Below are 26,297 nucleotides of genomic sequence, written 5' to 3'. Positions count from 1 at the left end.
ACTGCTAGCCTGGCTTCAGCCCTGGGCTTTATAAGGGCCAGGCCCTGCCCCCTTCTGGCCAGCTGGCTCCCCTTGGTTGCTCCGGCAACCCGCAGCTGCGCTCATTACCTGAGCAAGCCTCAGCTGGGCTCGTTATGTCAGGCCGGGGTGCGCTCACTCGCTCCCTGGCAGTTTCTCCTTTCTAGGAGCAGGGGCACCGAGGTGCCCTGCGACATTTACTTACACCGTAGATGGTCGCAGTGCAGGCAGGAAAACTTGCTTGAGTTGCAGTTACAGACAGGAAACAAAACAAAACTCGAACCTGCAGGGCACGAGAGTACGTCGCAAGGGGTTTTCGGCGACGGGAAGATGCAAGACACGAGGGTACGTCGCAATGGGTTTTTGGCGACGGGAAGATAAACCTGCAGGACTCGAACCCGGACAGAGCTCTGGATACACTCACACGAAGTTTGCTAGGCTCCGTGGAACTTGCGTGCAGGGAAGGGGTTCGTCAAGGGATCGCTCGGCGACGGGGAGAGGCCAGAGGTTGATCAGACCCCTATAGCCTTTTTAAGATACACGCTGGGTCCGTTAGGCTCCACAGCGCTTAGAGTTCTTCACGAGACGTGAAGTCCTCTTCCTCCTGATGATTGTGGAGTCCTCCCTTGCGGGTTTCTCCTTGGAGTTCTCCAACTTGGGCAGAAACCGCTCAAGCCTCTTATACGGCTAGCAAGCCAATCGCTAGCCGCCACGTGGGAATAATTTAGAACTGGCCAATAGTGGGACACAAATTTGCATGCGGGTGGCGGGAACTTCTTTGCACCGAGGTTTTCTCTTTGCAACTGAGAAATGCACCCTGCAAAGAAAGCTCCTCGTGGCAGGAAATAATTTAGCAGTGCCGAAGCGTGCACACACAAAATCACACCCTTGGGTTGTGACACCTACATTGTAGACACATTTTAGTTGTACTAGTGAACCACCTCTGAAGTTAATATAGAAACACAGTTTATGTTGAAGCTCTAGTTTCATATTTTTTTAATAATACTTTCTCCTTTTGGTTTGAAACTTGAGGATTGGTGTCTGCCCAGTTTTTTAAAATTGATAAAGGCCTCGTAGAGGCATTCAGTTTCTTCTGGGAGAGTCACTGTTCTCCTAGCAGAAACTACAAGTGTACAGATGTTCAGGCTTTTTCTCCCAAGGTAAAAATGGCCACTCCAAGAGAAAAATAACCTGGGAACAACTAGGTTTGAGTCACTTCCAGGAGGGTTTCTCCTGGGACAGCAAATGTCTGTATATGCCCCAAAAGTTCTGCTATTTTTGTGGTAGGAGAAGCTGAAAATACACACATAAAAACAGGTCTATAGGCAACAAAACCCCCAAGGATTGAAAATTTGTAGTTTGGCATAGAAATATTTTTCAGTGAGAGACAGCACAAAGCCTTATACATGAGGGGACTAGGTTAGATGTGTTTTAAATAATTCTAAACTGCACCTTCAATATGTTCCATAAAGTTTTCCTTAAGGTAGTCAAATCAGTACTTGGGCATAAGCTTTAATTTTAGGAGAGAGGTGGAAGCAGAGTAGGGCCCAGGCATGCAGGGCTCGATCTGACCCACAGGCCATCCCTGTGTTGTTCATCTGGCCCATGTAGCCAAATGCTTGAGCACCATTGATTTAGAGTAACAGCACCAGGGCTAAAAGGACCTAAATTGTCTTTTTTGGGCTGTTCTGGGACTCACAGTAAAGTATACACTGCATGGCTGTTCAGTAGTTCCACTTTTACTTATGGAAAGAAGATTAGGGAGATGCATGAAAGATTTATAGTCTAAATTTTCGTATTCTAAAACTGATTAAAAGAAAAAAACTTCACATCCCCTTCCAGTGTAAGGACTATTTGTTCTTTTAAAGCATGCTTACAAAATTAAAGATCACATCCCTTTAACAGAGTAGTTCTTATAATGTGTTTTTACCCATTGCTATTTCTGATCTCTTCATCTTTATGTCAGTGTAGTTTCAGCATCATGACCAAGATGCTATATAGCTGCATAAGCTGTTCACTCAACACGCTTTTTATTCTGGTGGCTGGCATTTATTTTTAAAGATGTTTGTGGGAGGCAGGTGTAAAAGATTTTTCAGCCAAAAAAAAGGCAAATGTTCTGCCTTTCAATCCCACTCCAGGGAAAGAGAATGTTTTCCTTTTGAATGATTCTCTATATGCATGTTCTACAGTGGGCACAGTCCTTAAGCTGGAGACTTTTGGTCAGCAGTACTTGTATGGCACATATGGACCCTGTCCCTGCTTTTATGCCTCACTCTGGGCATGTCCAGATGAGCACACACATGAGATCTGCAGTGCTGCAAACCACATACACTGCACATGTAGGTGTTTGCCATGCTGCTAATTGGCAGTATGGTGGGTTTTTTTGACACCAGGAGATCCCAGTGTCAAAAAAACCTGCGCCTGAAAAAAGCAGGGTGGCACACGTGGCAGCAGCGTGTGCTGCCCAAAACCAGAGCCTGGCCAGCCAGAGCCACACTGTGGCTGCCAGCCAGGCCTCATGCACTGGGTTGCCACTGCTGGAGCCCCAGAAGGCCCCCAGAACCCTAGGTAAGGCTGCTGCGGCTAGCCCAGGTGCTGGTCCCAGCATCCCCTACCCCAACCAAGGCAACTTGCTGCATGCCAGAGCATGCGTGCATGGGTGTTCCCCGGGACAAGTCGCAACAGCATAACTGTGTTTCACTGGTATTTGTCCCCAGGAAAATGCACATGCATACTCATCTGGATGCACCCTAGGGTATATTATAGGTTGGGTCTCTTTCAAATCTCAATTCCTCTAAACTTTTTTCAGTTTGAGATGGAACTTCTTCCTGACAGCTTACAGACAACATCAGCAGATGCCGAACCTCTTAAACTTCAGTTAGCACTCCTGGAAGTTAGGTTTGATTTCTTGTGGCCCATGGGTGAACTGTTAGGGGATTTGGGTTTTTGTTTGTTTGGTTGGTTGGTTGGTTTGTTTGTTTAAAAAACAAAAAAAAGGCAATATTCTCTAAAACCAGTCTGATGTTCTCAAGATCACCTGGATTCAAGTATTATCTCTTGCCTGGGAGAGTCTCACATCCCAGGAAAATGTTCTCTTTTCAAATTTTTCACCTCCTGAACCACAGGGATAGAGACAAAATGCAGACACACCTCTTGTATACCATCAGGGACCCTGGCCCTCACTGCTGATTAGCTGCAAGGCCTGCCTGCCATGTTGCCCTGCCCTTTCCACCAAGTGGTGGTGAGGTGCAAGGCCACATGACAGACAGCAAATCAGCAATGGGGGGGGCAGGGCCATATGATAGATATCCCTTGCTGCCAATCAGCGGTGAGGGGTGGGGCCACTACAGCCCCTCAACCAGTCAAAGCTGGCCCCATGATCTATCCGTGAAATTGGCTGGCTGCTGCCTCGACTTGGGTAGTTACCTAGACATCAGTGCCTGTCATCTTTAACTGTTTTCTGAAGTTGAATCAGAGCAAATTGTCCCTGTGCTCAGTCAAGTAGCACCTGGCAGCTGTCTTGTATCATCATCCATGAATGGGTGGCTAGATAGTGTTTTCCTACTCCCCTGTGCTAAAATTCTTGATAGGTCTGACCAAGGTATTCCCACCAAGGCAAGATCTGATATCAGTCTAATTCTTGAAGCTCTCTCAAGACTACTGTTCAAGCCAATGGCACTATGTTCCCAGCTGTGTTTGTCATTAGAGATGATCTTCCTGTTTTCCACATCCTCCCTATATGGTTTTCCATGTGGGTTGAGTATTCTGAAGGACACATGAAGGTGGTCATAGAGTTCCACCTAAATAAACAAATCCACCACCTGATTGTTTTCCCCAAATCTCACATGTCCAGGATGAAGACATCTTTCTACATCCTCAATGTGAGATGTACCCTGGCCTTCTTAAAAAGGGTAAAACTGTTTAGGATGTTCCCTCAGTTTAGCATGGTCATAGCAAAGAGGAGGAAGGATGTGGGCATCTCTTCACAGAGACTTCACATGTAAATCTCAGACTATGGAAGAATAAATTATAAAGAAGGGTGGCTCTTCCTGCCTTGCATTGCAGGAAAATAGTTCCATACTTAGGAATCTGTAAATCATTTTCAAAACATTATGCGGTTTCCGAAGCCTTCAAGTTGAGTGCAGTGCAAAGGGTTACTTCAGTTGCTGTTCTCCTGGGACTCTGGAGGTGTTTTTACACCTGTTCCAGAGGTTGGGGGAAGGGAGTGCTTTAATTAGCATGCCTCCATGAGCCTTGGATTCTTAAAAGAGGTGAGATCAGATGAGGGGAGTGTAGATCTCTGGACTCTTGTATGGAAGGGCTCAAAGGAATTAACTGGGTGCTTAGGATTGAGCCCTGGGAATGGGTTCTAGAGACCCCAGAGCTACAAACTTTCCATTCTTGTTGTCTTGGGACCTAGCAATTTGGGTCTGCTTGTAACACACTAGTAGCCTTCAGAAGTGCTAAGCACCTACTTACATTGCAGCCAGCGGAAACTGAAAAGTGCAGAGCATTGTTTGAGATCAAGTCCTTGTTGATGGTTTAATCCAGTTAGACTAACATGCACTAAGCGTTGAAACAGGAAACAGCTTCCTTTTTGTTCACTCACTCAACTTTTTATTTTGAATTTCCTCTAGCTGTTCCTCTAAAACAGCTCTGCTAGGCCTATATCAATTATCTGGCATGCTGCTCCAAAAGCCCAAATACAGTTATAAAATATGGATGTAAATGTAATGAAGGATTCAGTTGCTGAAAGCTTCATTGCAGCCAGTTTTGTAGTTATGACAATAAATAATACATCCTTTCTATTAAGAGTCAAATAAAATCCAATGCAAGAAATTAAGATCAACTGCAGCCAACTAAATCTGTTTACAAAGTAATCTCACAAAAGCAACACTGACTCCTCCCTAGCAACCACTAGAATGCTTTAATTAGCATACTGCTACTAGCTAGTTCTCTATTTTATAATAATGAATGTTGTATACAAATGATCTGCAGAAAGCAAACACTTCAGTCTACCACATACTCAAAATACAGGTTAGTTTGCATTAAAAGAATATAGCCCTGTGTTGAAACAATTTGTAATAGTTCCACTTTCTCTATGCTCAAGGAAGACTAGATCAAAAAAATGTTTTCCTATTGCTTATACTTACTTATACAGTAATTTTATGGCAGGTGGCCAAGCCATGACATTGTCTCTGAGTGCTAGCAGAAATTAGCATGCCTGATGTTTCATTGCTGGAGCACAACTGTGAAAGTACCTTTTGTTTAATTGAAGGCTTGTTTTGTTTTGTTTTGTTTTGTTTTGTTTTGTTTTGTTTTGTTTTGAGGGAACTTTTGGTATTTATCATGGAGATAAAATGATCTACAGCAAAACAGGTTTTAAAAACCAATTAAGCATTTCAATTTTCACTGTTGTATAGAGGGAGAGGAGCTCCTAATGATGAACAGCAAATATCAAATTTACAGTTCTGTGAGGCAAGGGAAGAAGATTATGGTTTCGAGACAGGTGGCATTGCTCTAGATCTACAACCTGACTGGAGATACTATTTTATATGAGAAATAATTGTTGGGAAGTTAGTATCAATTCACTAAATAAACTAGTTGGAACTAGTTCATCATCATATCATAAGTGCAGCTTATTATTTATCTTATTCTTTGGCAATCCCTCACAGTGAAAGATGATTGTCTTCAGTAACTGTCTTATCTATGTGTACGAAAATGGCTGATGAGGCCTTTCTGGGATCAACAGACTCCACTGCAGCATGGATATGTGTTTCCATGTGGAGTGGGTGGTGCTTGATGCTTGACTTGTTCTGTGACATGCTGTTTCTTCCACTCCTGCTTTTCCATCTCCTCTTATTATGATGTTTCAAAGTACTGAGATCCTCGCAGCAGACTCTTCCTCCATACGGGGAGGTCCTGTGTGATAGTCTCCCATGAGTTGACATCAATGTTTCCTTTTTTAATTTGGCCTTGAGGATATCCCTGAAGCATTTTCTCTGCCCTCCTCTTGAGTGTACTTCTTGGCTGAGCTGGGAAAATAAAACTTGCTTCACTAATCTGGAGTTAGACATTTGGATGATATGTTAATGTTGATGTGTCTGTCTTCTCACTTGATTCAGAGGATCTTCTGCAGGCTGCATTAATGGTACATTGCCAACAACTTTAGATGTCTCCTGTACGTTGTCCATGCCTAAGCTCCATACAGCAAGATGGAGATCACAACTGCTTGATACACCATGACCTTAGTTTTGGATCCGATGTTGCAATCTTCAAACACCTGTTTCTTCAGGTGTCCAAAGGCTGCACTTGCACATTTCAGGCGTAGTTGGATTTCTTTGTTGATATCAGCCTGTTGTGAGAGATGGCTTTCAAGGTCTGGGAAAAATTCAGCGTTCTCCAAAGTCTCACTGTGGATATGGATTACTGGAGCTGGGGACTGGAGCTTGTTGGTGGAGAAACTTAGTCTTTTGAATGTTAAGCATCAGTCCCATTTTCTTGTATGATTCAGTAAAGATGTCAATGATTGCCTGAAGGTCTGCTTCCAAGTAAGCACACATGATAGCATCAGCAGCATAGTGGAGCTCAATGGTTGAGGTCAGGGTGGTCTTGATTTTGCCTCAGAGTTGGCTGAGGTTAAACAGCTTACCATCCATTCGGTATTTTAACTCTGGAAGCTATTTAGTGGTCAACTGTAACATCACAGCAAAGAATAGTGAGAAGAGTGTTTGAGTGATGATGCAGCCTTGCTTACCTCCTGTTTTAACCTCAAAGGGATCTGTGATAGATTCATTACTGAGAACCACTGCTGATATACCATCATGGAGCAGACAGAGAATGATGACAAATTTTGATAGGCATCCGTACTTCAGAAGGATCCTCCATAACACTTCTCAACTGACAGAGTTGAAAGCTTTTGTGAGGTCAAAGAAGGCCATGTAGAGAGGCTTATGTTGTTCCCAGCATTTCTCCTGCAGCTAGGAAGCTGTGAAGATCATGTCAGTTGTACCTCTTGAAGCCCTAAACCCACACTGGAATTTCAGGAAGAGCTTTTCAGCAACTGGAAGGAGACAGTTCAAGAGGGTTCTCACAATGATCTTTCCTGTGGGGGACGGCAGGGCAATCCTTCTGTAGTTTCCACAGTTGGACTTGTCTCCTTTCTTGAAGATTGCCACAATAGTTAAGTCCCTGAGGTGATCTGGGATTTCCTCATCATTCCACATCCTTAAGATGAGGAGATGAAAATGTGATGTGAGCTCCTCTCCTCCCTGGTTGAAGATTTCAGCGCGGATTCCATCTGTTCCAGATGCCTTGTTGTTCTTTATCTGTTTGATGGCTTTCTTCACCTCATCAAGGGTTGGAGGGATTCCAAGATCATCTCTGACTGGGTGTTGTGGGATGGAGTTGAGAACACTCTTGTCAACAGCAGAGTCTCAATTGGGAAGGTCTTCAAAATGCTCTTTCCAATGGGAATTGATGGTTCCCCTTTCGTTGATCAGATCTCCTCCATCCTTAGGACTCAAGGGGGTTGGTCCCTGAGTGCTTGGACAATAGATGGCTTTGGTGGCACTGAAGAAACCATGCATATTGTGGATTTCAGAGACATATTGAATCTCCTTGGCCTTGTCTTCCCACCATTTGCTCTTCAAATCACGGGTCTTCCTTTGGGCCTCTGCCTTGGCTTGTTGGAGATTCATAGATTCATAGATGTTAGGGAAGGGACCTCAATAGATCATCAAGTCCGACCCCCTGCACAGGCAGGAAAGAGTGCTGGGTTTAGATGACCCCAGCTAGATGCCTATCTAACCTCCTCTTGAAGACCCCTAGGGTAGGGGAGAGCACCACCTCCCTTGGGAGCCCATTCCAGACTTTGGCCACTCTAACTGTGAAGTTCTTCCTAATGTCTAGTCTAAATCTGCTCTTTGCTAGCTTATGGCCATTATTTCTTGTAACCCCCAGGGGTGCCTTGGTGAGTAAAGCCTCACCAATTCCCTTCTGTGCCCCCATGATGAACTTATAGGCAGCCACAAGGTCGCCTCTCAACCTTCTCTTGCGGAGGCTGAAGAGGTCCAGATGTCCTAGTCTCTCCTCATAGGACTTGGCCTGCAAGCCCTTAACCATACGAGTGGCTCTTCTCTGGACCCTCTCCAGGTTATCCACATCCCTCTTGAAGTGCGGCACCCAAAATTGCACGCAGTATTCCAACTGCGGTCTGACCAGCGCCCGATAGATGGGAATTATCACCTCCTTGGTTCTGTTCGTCATGCATCTCCTGATGCACGATAAAGTGCCATTAGCTTTTCTGATGACTTCATCACGCTGACGACTCGTGTTCATCTTGGAGTCCACTAGGACTCCAAGATCCCTTTCTGCTTTCGTGCCACCCAGCAGGTCATTTCCTAGGCAGTAGGTATGCTGGACATTTTTCCTCCCTAGGTGCAGCACTTTGCATTTCTCCTTGTTGAATTGCATTCTGTTGTTTTCTGCCCATATGTCCAACCTGTCCAGGTCTGCTTGTAGTTGTTCCCTGCCCTCCGGCGTGTCCACTTCTCCCCATAGCTTTGTGTCATCCGCAAACTTGGACAGAGTACATTTCATTCCCTTGTCCAAGTCACTGATGAAGACATTAAAGAGTATCGGTCCAAGGACCGAGCCCTGCGGGACCCCACTGCCCACACCCTTCCAGGTCGATACTGACCCATCCACTACGACTCTCTGGGTACAACCCTCTAGCCAATTCGCTACCCACCGGACTGTGTAATCATCCAAGTCACAGCCTCTTAGCTTGTTCACCAGTATGGTGTGGGATACCGTATCGAAGACCTTTCTGAAGTCTAAGTAAACAACGTCAACCCCTACTCCTGTGTCCAGGTGTTTTGTAACCTGGTCATAAAAAGAGACTAGATTAGTCAGGCATGATCTACCTGCTACAAACCCATGCTGGTTTCCCCTCAGCATAATTTGTCCTGCCAGGCTCTTGCAAATGTGAGCCTTGATAATTTTTCAAAGACTTTGCCTAGGATGGAGGTGAGACTGACTGGCCTATAGTTGCCTGGGTTCTCCTTCCTCCCCTTCTTGAAAATGGGGACCACATTGGCCTTTTTCCAGTCCTCCGGGACCTGGCCCATGCGCCATGAGTGTTCAAATATTCCCACCAGTGGCTGTGCAATGACGTCAGCCATTGCCTTCAGTACCCTCGGATGGAGCTCATCCAGGCCTGCCGACTTAAATGCATCCAGTTCCTCCAAGTGCCTCTGCACCATCTCAGGGTCTGCGCTTGGTAGTCTGGCACCCTGCTGCTGCTTCTCTACAATCCCAGTGAGAGACTTGTCTTGCCCCTCGCTTAGGAACATGGAGGCAAAGAACTCCTTGAGGAGTTCAGCCTTGTCCCCCCCGTCCGTCACCAATTGCTTATGCCCATTCAGTTTCTTTTGCATGGAGTTGATGTTGTTTTGATAAACACAAAAGGCCTTGCTCTTTTGATCAATCAACTCTTGGATCTTCTAGTCATTCTCATAAAACCAGTCTTGATGTTTCCTGGTAGAGAATCCAAGTGTCTCTTCACAGACATTGATGATAGTGGCCTTGAGGGCACCCAACATGCTGCTGACATTCTCCTATTGTTGTTGATTGCAATTCACCAGTTTTTCATTGAGGCACTGGTGGAAAGAGGTCTCGCTTGCTTGGGTCCTTGAGTCCTTTAACACTGATCTTCCATCAGCATTGCTTCTACTGCAGCCATTGTTTGGGAGCCAGTTTGAATGACATAACCGAGTGGATGAGTCAGCGATTGGTCCAGCAATCATCAGCTCCTAGCATAGCTTGAGTGATGTGGACAGCTTTGTGATCCCAGGCACAGCCAGTGACATACACAGTCAGGTGCCAGTGCTTAGACTGTGGGTGTTGCCATCATGTCCTATGCCTGTTTTTTTCTGGTGGAACAGGGTATTGGTGATGGTGGGTCCATGTTCTGCACATTTGGTCAAGAGGAGGATGCCATTGGAGTTGACCTTTCCTTGCCAATGGTTCCATTCCAGAGGTTAGAGTCCCTTCTGACTCTGGCATTAAATTAACCAAGAAGAATAAGTCTGTCTGCCTCTGGAATGTTAGAAAGGACTTGGTCAAGGTTGGCATAGAATTCCTTCTTAGTTTCAGTGGCAGCGTCAACAGTTGAAGCATATGTGCTGATGACTGCATATTGGCTCCCTGCCAGTTTAAGATGGATTAATGAGGTGCTTATTAATTCCAATAGGGAACTCATTGAGTAGGTTTATGAGTTCATTCTTAATGCAAAATCAACTTTGTGAAGTTGGTGTTCTCCTTCCTTTTTAGCTTTCCAAAAGAAGGTATACCCACCTCCATGTTCTTTGAGCTTCCCATCTCCCACTCACCAGGTCTCGCTTAGTGCAGCTACATTCATGTTATGTCACCTGAGTTCTTGGGCCACAATTACAGTGCAGTGCTCTGGGCATTCACTATTAGGGTTGTCTGTGAGAGTCCTGATGTTCCAGGTCCCGAAAACGATGATGTGTTTTCATTGGTATTTTCAACTGCAGTAAAGGTGGTCCCACTGGACGTGGTTGTCCAACCAGGAAGAAATGTAAACTGGATATGCTTAGGGCATCTTTTCTAGCTCCCTCTCCATGTAGGGTGAGCAGAGCAGATTGTGAAGAGGGCTGCGCAGTCACAGTTTCAGCTGCCAAATCACACTCCTGTTTTGTCCAAGAGCTAGATGATCTTGTAACTGCCACCTTCATGCCAATTCATGACTAAGAGCTTCTAGATCTCACAATCCTGCTCCTATCGCCATTAGCTGATCACCAAAGGGCTTAAGGAATGTGCTGGAAAAGCTGTTTTCATGGAAGATGCCAATGCATGACTTCTTTTATTGTGGAGATGCTGCTGCACATAGGCTTCCACATGACTCTTAACAGAACAGGACCTTGATCCAATGGAAAAGAGATCAAGACAATTGGGGATCTTGTTCTCCTGCAGCCTTCCTTCACTTTTACAGCCATTGAGATTCTACCTGCTTCTGCCTGCTCCACCGTTGAGAACTTATAGACCTATGGCCGGGGGCTGGGTGGACTTATAGTGGCAACCTGTACTTGCCATGTCACAGCACTGTCAAAGAATATATGTGGCTTTTTAGGAGGGAAACCATTGCCACCTGCTGTCCTTACTACATCTTGGTGGTGCTGCTGCTGCTCAGACCATGACTGCTTATTTGTCAGAGTTACCCCTGCTTATTTCACAGCTAACCTTCCCTGGAGGTCATTTCACTATCTGTCACCCATGGACGTGCTGGGTAGCAGTACAGCTCTGCCCCACAGTATTATTTATACATTAATGGCAGAAAGGCTTGTGTTGCCTTCCAGAATAACAAACTGTTTTGTTTTCTTCACCTCTCTTGTTATAGATTCAGTTTCTCACTTTTTTGATGGCATCAGTGATTTTAATACCACCAGTTCAGACCTTGTGTTACTAGAATATGAGAAGATGATAGAGGTTCCACACTCCTATCGTGGACCTCGGCTGTCCTTTCCACTCACTGCTGAGGATACTGCTGCTCTACTTCATGCTTTCAAGTATCACCAGGCAAGTTGGAAGCAGAGATGAGGCTGATTTATTTTTTAAATGGAATTGTCAGGCCTATGATAAAGTTTAATATCAGATGTTTTATGGAAAAACATGCTTTTATTGGGAAATATTTCTTAAAATTTAGTCTAGGTTCTTTAGAAGGAGAAATAGTGACCTGTTGTGGGTACAGAAGAGCTAAAGATTTGGTATTGATTTTAACACAAAGTTAAGTATACGGTACTTCAAAAGATAATGATCAGGTGAGTAGAAGTATTCTATCTGCAGTTGCTGGGGCAAGAAACTGTCCCTCAACTCTCTCACCAATCAAGAGTAGGTGTTACTTTGTGGGTGAGGGAGTTAAGAAGGAGCAAGGACATTATTTCTCTCTAAAATAGACATTAAAAAAATTAAATATAAAGAAAACCAGTGACAGAGAGACTCCATTGCCTGTTCATTTATTGGTCTTTTGAGATGGTTCAAGTCTCAGCCATAGTGGGTAGGAAAGCTTCAGCTGACTCTGCTTCCACCTCTTAGCATATCTTCTTAAGACACTTCTCCTTAGTATACTCATCTGTAAAATGGCATTAATACTTATAGTACAAAGTGTTGGGAGGGTGATCCATGTGACCATTTAAACTGCAAGTCTAAGTGCTAACTACTAGTACTCTAAGCGCTAACTACTAATAGTCCAGCAGAGTTTTCATTTTACTAAAGAATGGGACTTCCAGTATTTTCCCTGGGGGAGAGAACTAGCAGACAGAGTGTGCTAAACAGAAGAATAAATGATAACAAGTCACCCTTCAGGTTCAGCTATCTCACTGCCAAGTAAGAATTAGGGTTAATTTTTGATCAGGAACCTTTTTAAAAGATGTAGAGGGGCAGTAGTTTGCCTTTGTGACTTTTCTTTTAAAAGCCAGTCCCCCAAGCCAACCTTTCTAAATAGGTCTGACCGTCTGAGTAGAACTTCAGCTGAATAATGTATTCAGATGAATACTTTAAAAGCTCTAAAATCACTGTCTGCCAGGATAATCATAAATACCATTAACAGAGCAGAAGGACTCCCAGCACAAAACAGCTTTTGCAGCAGAGGGGAGCAAAGAGATTAAATATCTTCAAGACAAACAGCAGATCTGCCAGAAAAGGGTTTTTGTTTGAAACAGGAACTGCTTTATAGTGCTACATTTTTTTGCACCCCATGTAAAGTATGAACAGTTACATATAATGCTACAAGGGTTCTTTCACTCCTCCAACATCCTATAGTACTCCTTTCTCCTTCCCCCCTGCCTCCAAGGTGGGAGGGAGGGAGGGAGAGCAGCTGCTGTAGGTTCAGTAACAGGCTGATCCTACTAGATTTGGTTCTCGGTGATAGGGGGCAGTGTTGCCTCCCAGCTGGGACTGGGGGTTGCAGCTCTGCTTGCCACAGCTGCACGGACCTGTGCTGCCCCTGCAGCACTGGTTCCTGCCAATCTCTAAGAGTGCAGACAGAAGTTAGATTTGTTGCATGATTGGCCCCCTGAAAGTGTTCTGAAACATTCACGGCTGGTTAACTGCATAATGAATTTAGACTGACCACATGTGCAAGTTCATTACCATGCAATCTACTGGCTAATTATGCAATAAATTTAGACTGGCCATACATACAAAGTAATGATGGCACCATAAACATTTCCATCCAGCTATAAAAAAGCCAACCAGCTCCAAAGTTAGCACTTGAAAATGAATAACAACTTTATAGCTGGTTTCTATCCAGCTTTAGTTTGAATGTGTGGCAAAGCCCTGAAGTATACAAGTGAAGCCTTACCTTCATATATGTGAAGCCTGTGCAGCAGTTCTCTAGGGCAACTAGAAGTTAGAGCATGGGAGCTCCTGATTCTTGGCATTAGAACATGTGTTAATAATATGTGAGCTCAGTGCAAACAATCTGTAGGTGGTAAGTACTAATAGGAACATTCATGGTTGTTTGGGATAAACTAGACCAGTAGCTCTCAACCTATTTTGTACTAGGACCCATTTGTAAACATTAATGGCCAGTCCTGACCCAGTGCCCCTCGCTCCCGTGCTGCTGCTTCCCATCCCCAGGGCTCAACCCCTCAATGTGTGTGGCAGGGGGTGCGTGTGGGCGGTATGGTGGGGCACCAAGCAGACCCTCACAGGTTGGAACTCTGGCAACCTGCAAGGGAAAACCTACAGTTTCCTATGTTTTTCTGTTTTAACGGAGAATCTATTTTTAAAGTTTGTTCGTGACCCTTTCATATATTCTTGGTGTAAGGAGTAACCTAGAAACTACTATGCAAAGCCCAAGCAAAAGTGAATGTTATGTGACGAATGCCCATCTGCAATGATAAGGAGGAGACAGTCTTAGATAAAGGAGGCTTGAAAACAAAAGCAGAATCAGAGTACTGGGTCAAAGAGCTCATTAAAATACTAAAAATCACGCCCCTAGGTGGGGAAAAAGTATGCTAATGAAACATACATGTATGTAAATGAGATACATAGCTAAAACACAGGTATAGAGACATGCTCAGTAAAGAACTCCTTGTGTCACTCCTTTATAACCAATTAGCAAACAAGGATGCTTATGAAGGTCCAAAACCCCTGTATAAAAGATGCTTAGAATTAGAAATCTGTGTGCTTGTTATATGAAATTATTCCGCTTGCACCTTTTATTGCTAGCAATAAATCTTCTTTATACTTTCACCCCGGTATCTTTATTGGCCTTTGCATACCGGGCACGATCCCAGACTTGAGCTGGGGCTGAACATTGGGGCCCACTTTTGGGTTGCGACCCACAGGTTGAGAAATGCTGGATGAGGCTACTTCATGAAAGTTCTGTTTCTGTCTTTCGTAAGGCTTCCTTATCTTGCCGTGTTCCTTTGCAGCAACTGCATGCCCGCTATGTGCTACAGCTTCTACATGAAACAAGGAGAGTTCTTCGACAGATGCCAAACATCACTCATCTGTCGACTTCCTATTCCAAAGAGATAACCATCTGTGGTAAGGTGCCCATGAAGAGAACTAGTTTTGGCCACAACCTGATATTGTGCATTGCTTTGTATTCAGAAGAGGATACAGATATTTACAGCAGCAGTGATGGCTGGAATGTTCTAGATCAATGGGGCTCAACCTTCTGGCCCTGCTGGCCAGACAAGTGGCATGGCACCAGGTTCCTATGCACAGTGTTAATTTATAGGTGCAATTCTGTGTGCCAGCCAGGCCCTGTGAGCCAGATCCTGTCACAGTGTGATCCTGTGTACTGGCCAAGCCGCAGCACAACCGCACACACCAGCCAGTGTAATTCAGCCCACTGGGTGCCCCACAGGTCCAGAATGATGGCAGTTAAGTGCTGTGGCTCTGAAAGTGGTGGCAGTAAATGCTGTCACTGCTCCCCTGTTGCCAAAATTACCAGACCCGTGGGAAGCCCTGCAGGCTAGTGACATGGCCTTGCAGGCTGGAGGTTGAGCACCACTGCTCTAGATAGTTTTAAAAGAGTATAGATGTACCCAAACTAAGGAAACAAATGCTGTTGAGTCACCCAGTGGTACATTTTAAGGAAATCAAAAATCTTCTTTTGCTTTTTTGTCCTGGTATTACTGGGTGAGTCAGTGTTTAAACCAAGGCCATTGCAATGCATATTAAAGCACCTCCTCAGTACTGCCCTATGTAAAAATTATGCTACCTAATGCAGTAACTTTTCTACCAGTGTCATCATCAGCCTATTGCAGTGTTTCCCAACCTTTTCCAGCCCAAGGCACACTTACATTAATAATTGTTTTCTGTGGCACACCTGGTAAGGCCTTCCCCATTCTCAGACCTATTATAGCTCATTGCCATAACAACATTCTGCGGCACATCTGTTCATTTTTTACAACACTTCTGTGCCGTGACACACTGGTTGGGAAACACTGTCCAATTATGTCCTTGAGAAAAGGATGTTCTATCACATCTTGCTTTGCAGTGCTTTCAGTGACAGTTTCCCTGAGTAAGGAGTGTCATGTTCCTTCTTGGCTTGTGCTTTTGGAGGGGAGGAGAATGCAGCCTGATGTCCAGCAATTCAGTACTGCTCCCAGTTATTGTTACATTTTCTAACAGAGCTGAAGGGTGGCAGTGTCCTGAAATTTTGCCTCTGCCTTTTCCAGTTGTAAAATTAAAGGTTTTGTTGCTTGATGGACATATGCTGCAGCCAACATAGTTAACATGCTGAAATTAACCATGTTTAAGATGAAAATCTTTATGCTCAGCAGCACCAAACCCTTCAGCTACCACTATTTCTATGGACACCAAAATGAAACTTTTGATTAACAGCACACTTGTCCCTGGAATAGGTTATATTGCACACCTAATATGCATAATAACTTTTGTGAGTCTTTGTCTACTAAAAGGATGAATAGGAATCAATTATTCTTCACACAACAAATACATTTGTCTTCACAGTAATGTAAGTTGTGGGTAAAGGTTTCAGAATTAGCTCCTTGTCCTCCATTCATTTTGCTATGCTGTCATCTATTGGTGATAAAAGGATGATACATCATGGTTTATTGTAAGAACATCTATCTGTGAAACAGAATAATAATAGCAACATTAAATTCTGACAACTAGGGTTAACATTCTGAGGAATGCATAATGTATGATGATGACAGGTGCAGATAGATACCAGCATTTTCATTAGAGTTGCTTAAGCACCTAATACAATTGCAAATAAGAGTGGATTTTTAGTAAATGGCTGTTCATACAAAATATCACTGGACTTTAAAAACAACAACAACAAAAACATAAACCAAAGAAACACTTGCTCACTGGTAAGCACCTTTTTCTAATAAATATAGATATCTCCTCCTAATTGTATCCTCATTAGCACTACTTAAGCAGCATCTAAAAAATTTCCCATCCTGCCATTCAAACAAATAATAGCCTTTGTAACCAAAAAGATGTTTTGTAGTAGATGAAAGCCATAGTCTTACTGATGTTGAGTCCAAAATATGGATTACTTTAAAATAATCTTTCACTCCTTTGGAGATTCCCTTTTAATGCCAAACTGCTTCTGAGGCTTAAATATTTATCTGGCATGTTTCCCTTAATAGTCTGGGTCCAAAGCCTGTTGAAGTCTAGGGGACTCTTCAACTTATTGTAACAGACTTTCAATCAGGCATTCACAGAGCTGCATGTATCATCTATGAGCAGGATAAAAATGCCATCTTGCTCCTGTTTTTAACATTACTAGTGAAAGTGTGAGATCACTGGCATATTCTAGGTAAACTCTGAATTTTATTTGGACAGGTAAAAAGCCTGATTCTGCACCCTCTCCCCTGCATTACAATGGGTGAGATGCACTTCTGTGCAGAGAGGATCTATACAACAGAATCCTTTTGCATAGCAGCAAGTTTTGCCTGCTGAATAGCAGTTAATTCCATTAAAAACCTTTCTGGTGATCTTTAACTGCTACCCCTTGTGTAGAGGTACAAAGACTTAAGGTTCCTTGTGCTTTCTCTTCCCCACCCTGCTCATGGTAGTGTGAATTATGGCCCTGTATTATATTCTGTAGATTATCTGTTCCATTAGTCTAGCAGATGCTAGATTAAAAAAAAAAAAAAGGAATGATTAATGACTTCTTAAAAATACTGTCATTTTGCATGGGCATATAAATTAATCTAGTTGCCCTATTAAGCATGGTCACATATGCATTAGCACATATGAGCTATGTTCATGGACAGGCTAAACATTTATTTCTAGGCTCCTATCTATTTGGTGTTAGTATTTGTAGGGAGCCTCTCACTTGCTATCACTGTTAGCATAGCACATTTACGGAAACTAAGATTCACAATATATTTTACCATAGAGCACCGGGATCTTCAATTGAACAAACATTTTCAAGCATGCCTCTGATCTGATACTATTAGACAGCCCCCACTTGCAATGCTTAAGGCTTTAGTTAAGCAATTATGTACTCCATCAAGTACATAATGGACAGATTTAGGTGTGAAACTTGGCCTGCATATTTAAAAAACAAGGACAGCGCTGCAAAAGAAAACATGACAAAGCGTGTTAATATAACTACTTATAGTGTAGCTCCAGCTTTCTCATTTGTCTGTAATGGACACCTTGTTCCCTACTTTGTTACAAAACTTGGAATCCTCTATTCCCTCTAGGTGATTTGCATGGAAAACTGGATGATCTTTTGCTGATATTCTATAAGGTAAATAATGCTCAGTAAAACATCCTTCACTCCAGGGCGGGCATTAGGAAAACATCTGAACACCGGCTAGCTGCTGTTTAGTATATATTATATGCAAGGAATGTGTTTGCATGTGTGCGCGCATGGATGCATGTATGTGTGTGTGTGTGTGTGAGTATACAGACATAATAAAAGAGAGAGAGAAAGAAAAAAGAGAACTCATTACAATAGTTTGTATCAGTTCTTGGGCAGCTTCCATCTTTCCATCTCAATATCTACACTGACTTTGTGAAAAGAGAAATCTCTGGGTGTTTTGGGCTCTCTCTAAGTGAATGCCACACTAGGGCATGGACTGGTCTGAGGAATCAACATGACAGATTAACTCCTTGTAATTTCTACAAAATCCCATTCCTGCATTTTGGAAAGATTTAGTTCTTCAAAAATAAGGAGCCAAATGCATCCCTGATGTAACTCTGTAATCCTGGATGATTCGGCTCATGGTGGAGAATACAACAGTTTTCTTTGGCTTTTTAAACCTATTTACACTTTCAGTAAAAACTGTTATCTGGCATCCATGGGGAATAGGAGGTGCTGGTTAATCAAATATGCCGGTTATCTGAGAGCTTATTTCCAGCAGGTTGGAGGCGTCTTTGCTGGTGCACCAGGGCTTTCACTCCCTGGCGTCAGTGTGCTGGGGGACAGGGAGGGGAGCCCCATGCAGGCTGCTTTGCCCCAGCTGTGGTCCTCAAGGAAGAAGTGGGACTCAGCAAAACCGGAAGTGCCACGGTGGGACTTCCGGTTTTGCTTTTGCTGCATCGATCCACTGCTGTAAACAGATGCTGTCTATGACAGATGCTGGTTAATGGAGCACTCTGGATGGGAAAGAGTCGGATAACACAGCTTTTACTGTATATCTGAAAAGGGTGCTTTTTTATTTATGGGAAGTACAGAGCAGTTCTGTCTTCTTAAAAGCTTTCCAGTTCTCAAAAGTGATTGTTTAGTGAAAATATCGGGCATTTCCATTTAGCTTTCAGCAGCTTTTCATGCATTTCCTGTTGAAACATAATTGCTTCACAAATGTGGAAAAAACCAAAATGCCAGGCTTTCTCCTTAGCAGTCATATACTTAGCTGAAAGCAAATAATGTCTTACAATAAGTTCCAAATTTCTTTTCATTTTAGCCTGAATCACCACCTTTCAATTTAGCAGATATTCCCTCTGATTTTTTTTTGTTTTTGATGACTGATTATTGCATATTCATCTGCATTGAACAAAGGCTGGCATGAGTTAAACCAGGTGCTGAAATGATGTAATTCCTCTGTGTCTGTCTGCTTCAATTATATGTTGCAGCTGACAGCTGATGTGTGGAAACTTGAATATTTTGTTCAAGCAGAAACCTAATTAAAAACAATAACAACAATTCAAAAGATCCACTGACCTGTTCCCTGGGTCATCTTTCTATGTTATTAAGTTACCATTTTTAGCTATTCCTTGGCTTCCTGTCTTTTAGCTGTCCGTTTAATGAGACAACTCTTCCATTTTGAAATTGCAGATTAGAATGACATGATAGAAAAGCATTATTTAGATTAATTTCAATACACAACACCTGGCAGGGTAAAAAATCTCTATTTTGGAAATGAATGTTAGAATATGGATATACTTACATCTGCAAATTAAACTTAGTGTAGCCTTTAAAAGCATGCTGCAAATGACATTGATGTTGTCATTTAATCAGGATAATATTATACAAATGGAAAGCTCTCAGAGTAACTGTGAAATCCGGACTCTACAAACAAAACTGTGAGGCCAATATTTCACCCCAATCCTTCCATTATTAGGATGCTCTTAACAGAATCTTTCTTGGAGACTGTAAAAATGGCAAAATTTCTGTCCCAGCTTCTGAGTGGCCTGAAAAGTACAAAATGCAGGATTGAGCTGCATACTTATTCAGAGAGAAATTAATTGGCACAGCAACAAGTCACTGTATCCTCATTTGATTTCAAAGCAAGTACATATGCTCCTAAGCAGAGAGACTGGATTGCAAAGCACAGTTTCATTCACACACACACATAGTGCACTACTTTCAGGGCTCCTGCAGACGGGTTCTATATTCACATTCTAAAACGACTGTTTCCACAGGCTTTTCTCAAAGACTATTTCAAGTGTAGTTTCATTCCCTGGGTCCCATCTTCTTGCCTAATATATAATGCTCTTCAGGGCCCTTACTCCAAATGGCCACTTCCAGCCATTCATTAAAATCATCCTGGATCAGAGCAGTTGTCTGATTCACCCCTGTATTGGCATGAGTCAGGGAGGTGACACAAGAAGGGCTGTCTGTTAGTCTTCTACCCTAAGCCTGCTGGGGCCAGTTCAACCTTTAGCTCAGCTGTAATCAGTTTTTAAAATGTTTCTAGCAACACTGCCTTGACTCTCTAATTCACCATAAAATATCCCTTAGTCTTGTAGGTCTTGCAAGAATGAGATGTGTGTGTGCCCACCAGACTATGCTGATTTTGTATGTTGCAAGGGTATATCTTTTTGCAGGAATTTTCTTGGATGGTAGAGTGCTGTGTGCCTGTTCTGTAGCTACTGCTCATAGTTAGCCTAAAGGTACCACGAGATAAGGATGACGTATTGCTCTCATCCTTGTGAATGTCCTAGATGCTTAGTCTGTGTAAATCACAGTTCACAACTGTTCACAATTTTGAAAACATGCAAATCACAATCAAAACTATGCTTGGCAGTCCAGTCTCTCTGCTTAGGGGTGCATTTACTTGTTTTGAAATCAGATGAGGATACAGTGACTTGTTTCTGTGCCAATTAATTTCTCTCCAAATAAGTATGCATCTCAATCCTGCATTCTGTACTCTCCAGACCACTCAGAAGCTGGGACAGTAAGCAGAAGTACATTTCAAAGCAGGGGGCAAATTGGCTCCACCAAGGATCCTTATGCACCTCTATCCTCAGCACACTCCTGAATTTAAAAGGAATATTTTCCAATAAGCAATGAGATCTGTTAGGTCCTTCTCATTTGGGACAATACAGTATCACTGTCAATGCTCCACTGAAGAATTTAATGAACTCAGCACGGTACCCAGATGAATGCTAACCCCTCTTGCAGGATTCAGTTCCAGCAATGGCTCTTAATACTAGTGTATTATCCTTATGCCTTTTGTCAGAATGTATTTGCATACCTCCAGACCACTAACCACTGTGGAACAAGAGAAGCATAGGGATTACCCATCTACAGATGATGAATGTAATGTTGATTGAAGCAATTTACATTGTGCACTACTTGATATCTATAGCTTTCACTTCGTAAACAAGGTGCTGTAGACTTCCTCAAAGCAGCGATTTGTAGATGCTTCTTCATTCACCAGATTAATCTTTGTGTGGACCTGCGTCACAGACCAGCATCTTGGAATTGTAAATTGTGTGTTACCAAATTAGACTGTGAAATCAATGCTGTATGTAGAGATACCCTGAAGCTGGCAAGAAGACAGATGACAAAGGGAAACTAATTAACTACTAACCCAGAAGATATTGTAATGAGGCCCAGCAGCTAACAGTCTCACACCACTGCTTTGCAAATCATTAGGGAGCTACCTTTGTTCTCATAGTCAACATCTCATGCATTTTAGATTTAATTTTGATTTGCTCTTTTTGTTAGTTAAAATGGGAGAAATGGAAGCAAAATAATTTTTTGCAAGGAAACAGAAGAGTATTAAAAATGCCACGTGAATCAAATCTGGTCACAGGTGTGGGATTTTTTGCTGCAAAAATAAACTTGGTTTTACAAACAACTGTGACAAGCTTGTCCAAGAAAAAATTGGGAGTGTTCAGAGAACAACCTTCAGTTACTATTCTATTTCATGTGCTGTCACTGCTGCCTTGTGCCTTTCCCTTCTGTGGATGTTCTATACCCTTTCCCCTTTCCTCAGGGATTCCTACTGTGATTTCTTTTTCTACATTTTAACCCTTTTCACTTACTAAATATTCAGATTCTCATGGTTGATCCCCTTGAACTCTATTTGATTCATCCAGTTCCTGAATCAATCAGAGAGAGAACACAGCAGGGTGTGGGCATTTTGCTTTTGCAGCATTCTCAGTCTGTGCCATCACACAAGCTGAAAAAGCAAAGTCAGGAATCAGATGCTCTCATCTCTTTCTTGGCTGTGTAGAACTCTAATAACATCGTGCCCAATCTTAAACCCACTGGAATCTGTAAAGGTTACTAATCGCTTCTGTAAGTTTTGATCAGGCTGTGTGCCACTTGCTCAGCATGTTACTCAGGGTTGTAGTGGCTAGCTACATCATGGGTGTGTCTACATATGCATCAATGTGCAGTAATTACTATGCATTAAGTTTAGTACCTTGTAATAACAAGTAAATGCGCAATAATCAGTGCTACTGTGCAGTAGCGCCAGCGCACACCTGTTAAGTGATGTTAATGCTCAGTAGACTAATTCTGCTGCACATTAGTGCATTAGCGCAGCTTTTGCCATGACATGCTAATGTACAGTAGGATTAGTCTACTGCTCATTTAGCATCTCAGGTAGATGCACCTTGTGTCCCATTTCATTTCTTAAAATGTATTTATTGGAAAGCAGTTTCCTAGGAAATGTTATACCTTCATTAGAAATACCCCCTAAGAGTGACTTAGTGCTATTCAGAACACATAATGTTATCTTATGAATAGAATACACTAAGATGACTTCACAGTACTGGAGCTGCTGTGTTGGTCACGTGTATGCCAAGAAACACGTTGGTCACAGGTATACCAGTATACGCAAGCAGTTATCTTCTTGTGGTAGGGTGATCTCTATAGCAATTGAAAAATGGAATAAATAGTTCTAATATGTATACTCTCTAGAAATGATGAAGATATAAACATTGCTGTCACATTTTCTATAAGCTGACAGTACCCACTGGTATGTTGACAACCAGTCTCGGTAAGGCATACAACAGATTCCCTAATATACATCTTTCATAATAATGAATTACCTTACATCTGCTGAACTGTAAAGCAAGGATTTCAACTCTTATAAGCTGCAAAGCCTATGCTCCAAGAGCTGTAGAATCTTTCAGATCATACATTTAGCCCCATTAGCAAAATGTAAGATGATAGAATTTGAACAGTGTTATAAAGATTAAAACATTTCAAGGATTCTTGTCTGTCTATCTTTCTTTCTTTCATCTGATTGAATTTCATGTAGATTTTATATTTCTCATTAACTTTTAAATAATTGGAATCTGAACAATGTAGGTACAAGATGTGGAACTTTTTTCTTGTGTATGCAAACTCAGTGCTCCACAGACTTTCTCTCAGCGTGGACCACATCTGAAGAAAATTTCTCAAGGATTCTTCACCTCCCATTCAGAATACATAGATTTCCTTTCCATTACTTCCCTGAAGTGATAACTTTTATGGAAAAATGGTATTATATTAGAAGAGCAATGTACTGATTGCTGCTGATGATTTGGCAAGTGGAAGCAAAGATTAGAGATAGCAGCATGTGACAAGACAGCCACACTGCATCACTAGCAAGTGCTTGGCAGACTACTAGTAACGCAAAAAATGCTATGAAAACTTTGTACTAAAAGGAAGAGAGAAAATATAATAGTGTTATTTTTTCAAGTTAATTTTTGTGCAGAGTGTCCAGCAATATTATCCATTTCATTTACAATTTCATTTCCTTTACCCCATGACCACCAAGAAAAAGCATGACAAAACTTACAGTCTCGAAGACCCAAGTATTCCTATTCAGAAATTAATTTTCAGTTATGCCTAATCTGGCAAACAGCATTGTTTTGTTTCCTTCTGCAGAATGGCGTGCCTTCAGAAAAAAACCCTTACCTTTTTAATGGTGATTTTGTTGATAGAGGGAAAAATTCTATGGAAATACTCATCATCCTGTTTGCATTTCTTCTTGTCTACCCTAATGATTTACACTTGAACAGAGGGAACCATGAGGACTATCTCATAAACCTGAGGTAATATTTTCTTGTCATCTTTTTCTATTAAACTGTTCAATAGTTTTTAAAACCTTTTAGATGGTTTGATAAAATTATGATGAAGCTAGTTTCTCTTACAGAAGCCATCATTTTGTTGGGCATCCTGATCCATATTATTTCAATGCTGTCTAACAAATGTTGGATAAGCATGTGGTAAGATATATGTTGTGTACTTTTCTAGTGCTTGGAATCATTGAATCATAGAAAATTAGGGTTGGAAGGAACCTCAGGAGGTCATCTAGTCCAACCCCCTGCTCAAAGCAGGACCATCCCCACTATAATACCCCAGCCAAGGCTTTGTCTAGCTGGATCTTAAAAACCTCCGAAGAGGGAGATTCCACCACCTCTCTAGGTAACCTGTTCCAGTGCTTTACTATGGCCTAGTGAGAAAGTTTTTCCTAATATCTAACCTAAACTTTCCCTGCTGCAACTTGAGACCATTGCTCCTTGTTCTGTTATCTGCCACCACTGAGAACAGTCTAGCTCCATCCTCTTCCAAACCTCCCTTCAGGTAGCTGAAGGCTGCAGCAAATCCCCTCTCAGTCTCCTCTTCTCTTCTCCAGACTGAATAAGCCCAGTTCCATCAGCCTCTCTTAAGAAGTCATGTGCCCCAGCCCCCTAACCATTTTCTTTGCCCTCCACTGGAAGCTCTGCAACTTGTCCACATCCTTTTTGTAGTAGTGGGCCTAAAACTGAACACAGTACTCCAGGTGCAGCCTCATCAATGCCAAATAGAGGGGAATAATCACTTCCCTCACTCTGCTGGGAATGCTTCTACTAATGCAACCCAGTATACCATTAGCCCTTCACAACAAGAGCACACTGCTGGCTCATATTCATCTTATTGTCCATTATAACCCCCAGGGGCTTTTCTGCAGAGCTGCTCTTTAGCCAGTTGGTCCCCAGCCTGGTTAGTACCCACAGGATACTAGATAATCCTTTAGCTCAAGTGCTAGATGTTTACACTGACATTCTGAGACCAGTGGCTCAGACCCTGTTGATGATTCATGTGAACGGATCCCTGTGTTGCACATGATCATTCTTTTTCCAGCATTACTTAAAAAAAACCCCATTTAATTAACACATGGAGGACATTTGTATTAACCAGATTTGTAGTAAAAAAGTGTAATCTGTCAATGAGGCAATGAGTAAAGATAACCCTTGCCCATTCCTCCTAATTGGTGAAGTGTTCTGTATGACTGCATCATGTACTAGCAGATTTGAAGACTGACAGGAATGGGGCTTTCAATCAAGCTTTGTAACCAGGGAGATACCAGTGAAGCTGCCATGGTATTAAAATGAATAGAGGGTCAGACACAGTCAGTTTCTCTAGGACTGCAGTTCCTGCTAACTTTTAAGTCCTGTAATCAGGGGCAGATCCAAGGTTTGGCAAAGGGGGATGCAGGAGCAGCCACCCACATTGCATATGTTGTTGCACCCCTACTTCCAGGCTTCTCCCCCCTGCTAACCCACCAGTGTAGGCAGACCACAATGCAGGAGCCTCTGGGGACTTTTTAAAGTCCCCAAAACAGATAGGTATCTTGGCCTTCCCCTGCATGCTCACAGGCATGTCTGTACCTCTCCCACCTCCGCCAGGCACTGCTGCTTTTCCTGCTGTCCCAGGGGCAAAGGAAGTTTCAGAGCTGCTTCTTCACCCTCCAGCTGGGCTGTGCAGGGACTGGGCCTAACTGGGAACAGCAGCAGCAACAGAGGGGAGGGGCTGGGCTCTCCCATACTGCCTTTCCTTTTCAGGAGCAGGTGTGGGAAGCTGCTGCCATGGTCACTGTCCTAGGTAAGTCCAGCCCTCACACAGCCCAATTGGAGCAGGCAGGGAGTTCTGAAGATCCTCCCAGCCCTGGGAGAGTGGAGAAGGTAGCAGTGGCAGATGGGGGAACATACTTCTGAGCATGGAAGCACTTCCAGTTTCGTGGCTGGCACTTCCAGGGGGTGCATGGCCGATTTTGGGGGGTGCACTCCCTACATGTCACCAGTGAGAGCAGCAGAAAGTATGTTTATGAGTACAGTAGGCAGACAAGGTTCCTTGGGTGAATTTGATATCTTTTATTAGACCAACTCTTTTTCATGTTGTACAGTTTACATTTCAGACGGCTGAATTCGATATCTTCCATGTTGCAGGGGTGCAGGTTGTAGCCGTGTTGGTCTAAGGACATAGGCAGACAAGGTTCCTTGGGTGAATTTGATATCTTTGGTAAAAGGTCTGGCCACTGAGGAATTGAGCAGTAAAAAGGAGATGGAGAATTCTTGAGCATCCCCACAGGGTGATATTTGGAGCCTTTCAAAAGGGGAATGTTTCCAAAGAGCAGCAGCTGTGACATTCTAATTGCTATCTGCTAAGGAGCAGGGAATGTAACAACACCTGCTTCAACTTCAATACTTCATTCAGGTTTAAAGTTGCAACAGTTTTGCTAAGTTTGTATCATTCCCAGATGGTCCATGTGTTGCAATTAGTAATAGCTACTGCCCTCTTGAAGTAGTCCCCTTTTGAAATGGAT

The 26,297-nt window shown here is 42.8% G+C and overlaps 1 protein-coding gene across 5 annotated transcripts in view; it reads left to right on the top strand.

Annotated features, from left to right (window-relative positions):
- The window catches only part of PPEF1 (protein phosphatase with EF-hand domain 1), a 75,853-nt gene that overhangs the window by 35,363 nt on the left and 14,193 nt on the right, over nucleotides 1–26,297 (top strand). For 4 of the 5 annotated variants that reach the window (XM_019495039.2, XM_014608248.3, XM_019495040.2 and 1 more), the window contains 4 exons: nucleotides 11,441–11,619; nucleotides 14,481–14,595; nucleotides 17,745–17,791; nucleotides 23,597–23,763. In XM_019495039.2, coding sequence (XP_019350584.1) covers nucleotides 11,441–11,619; nucleotides 14,481–14,595; nucleotides 17,745–17,791; nucleotides 23,597–23,763 — 508 coding nt within the window. The remainder of the gene's footprint in view (nucleotides 1–11,440; nucleotides 11,620–14,480; nucleotides 14,596–17,744; nucleotides 17,792–23,596; nucleotides 23,764–26,297) is intronic. The other variant, XM_019495042.1, reaches the window with a different exon arrangement.

The sequence above is a fragment of the Alligator mississippiensis genome, chromosome 1, assembly GCF_030867095.1.
Source record: "Alligator mississippiensis isolate rAllMis1 chromosome 1, rAllMis1, whole genome shotgun sequence".
Lineage (NCBI taxonomy): Eukaryota > Metazoa > Chordata > Crocodylia > Alligatoridae > Alligator > Alligator mississippiensis.
The sequence above is the reverse complement of the archived record's forward strand: the minus strand, read 5'-3'. Positions and strand labels throughout refer to the sequence as shown.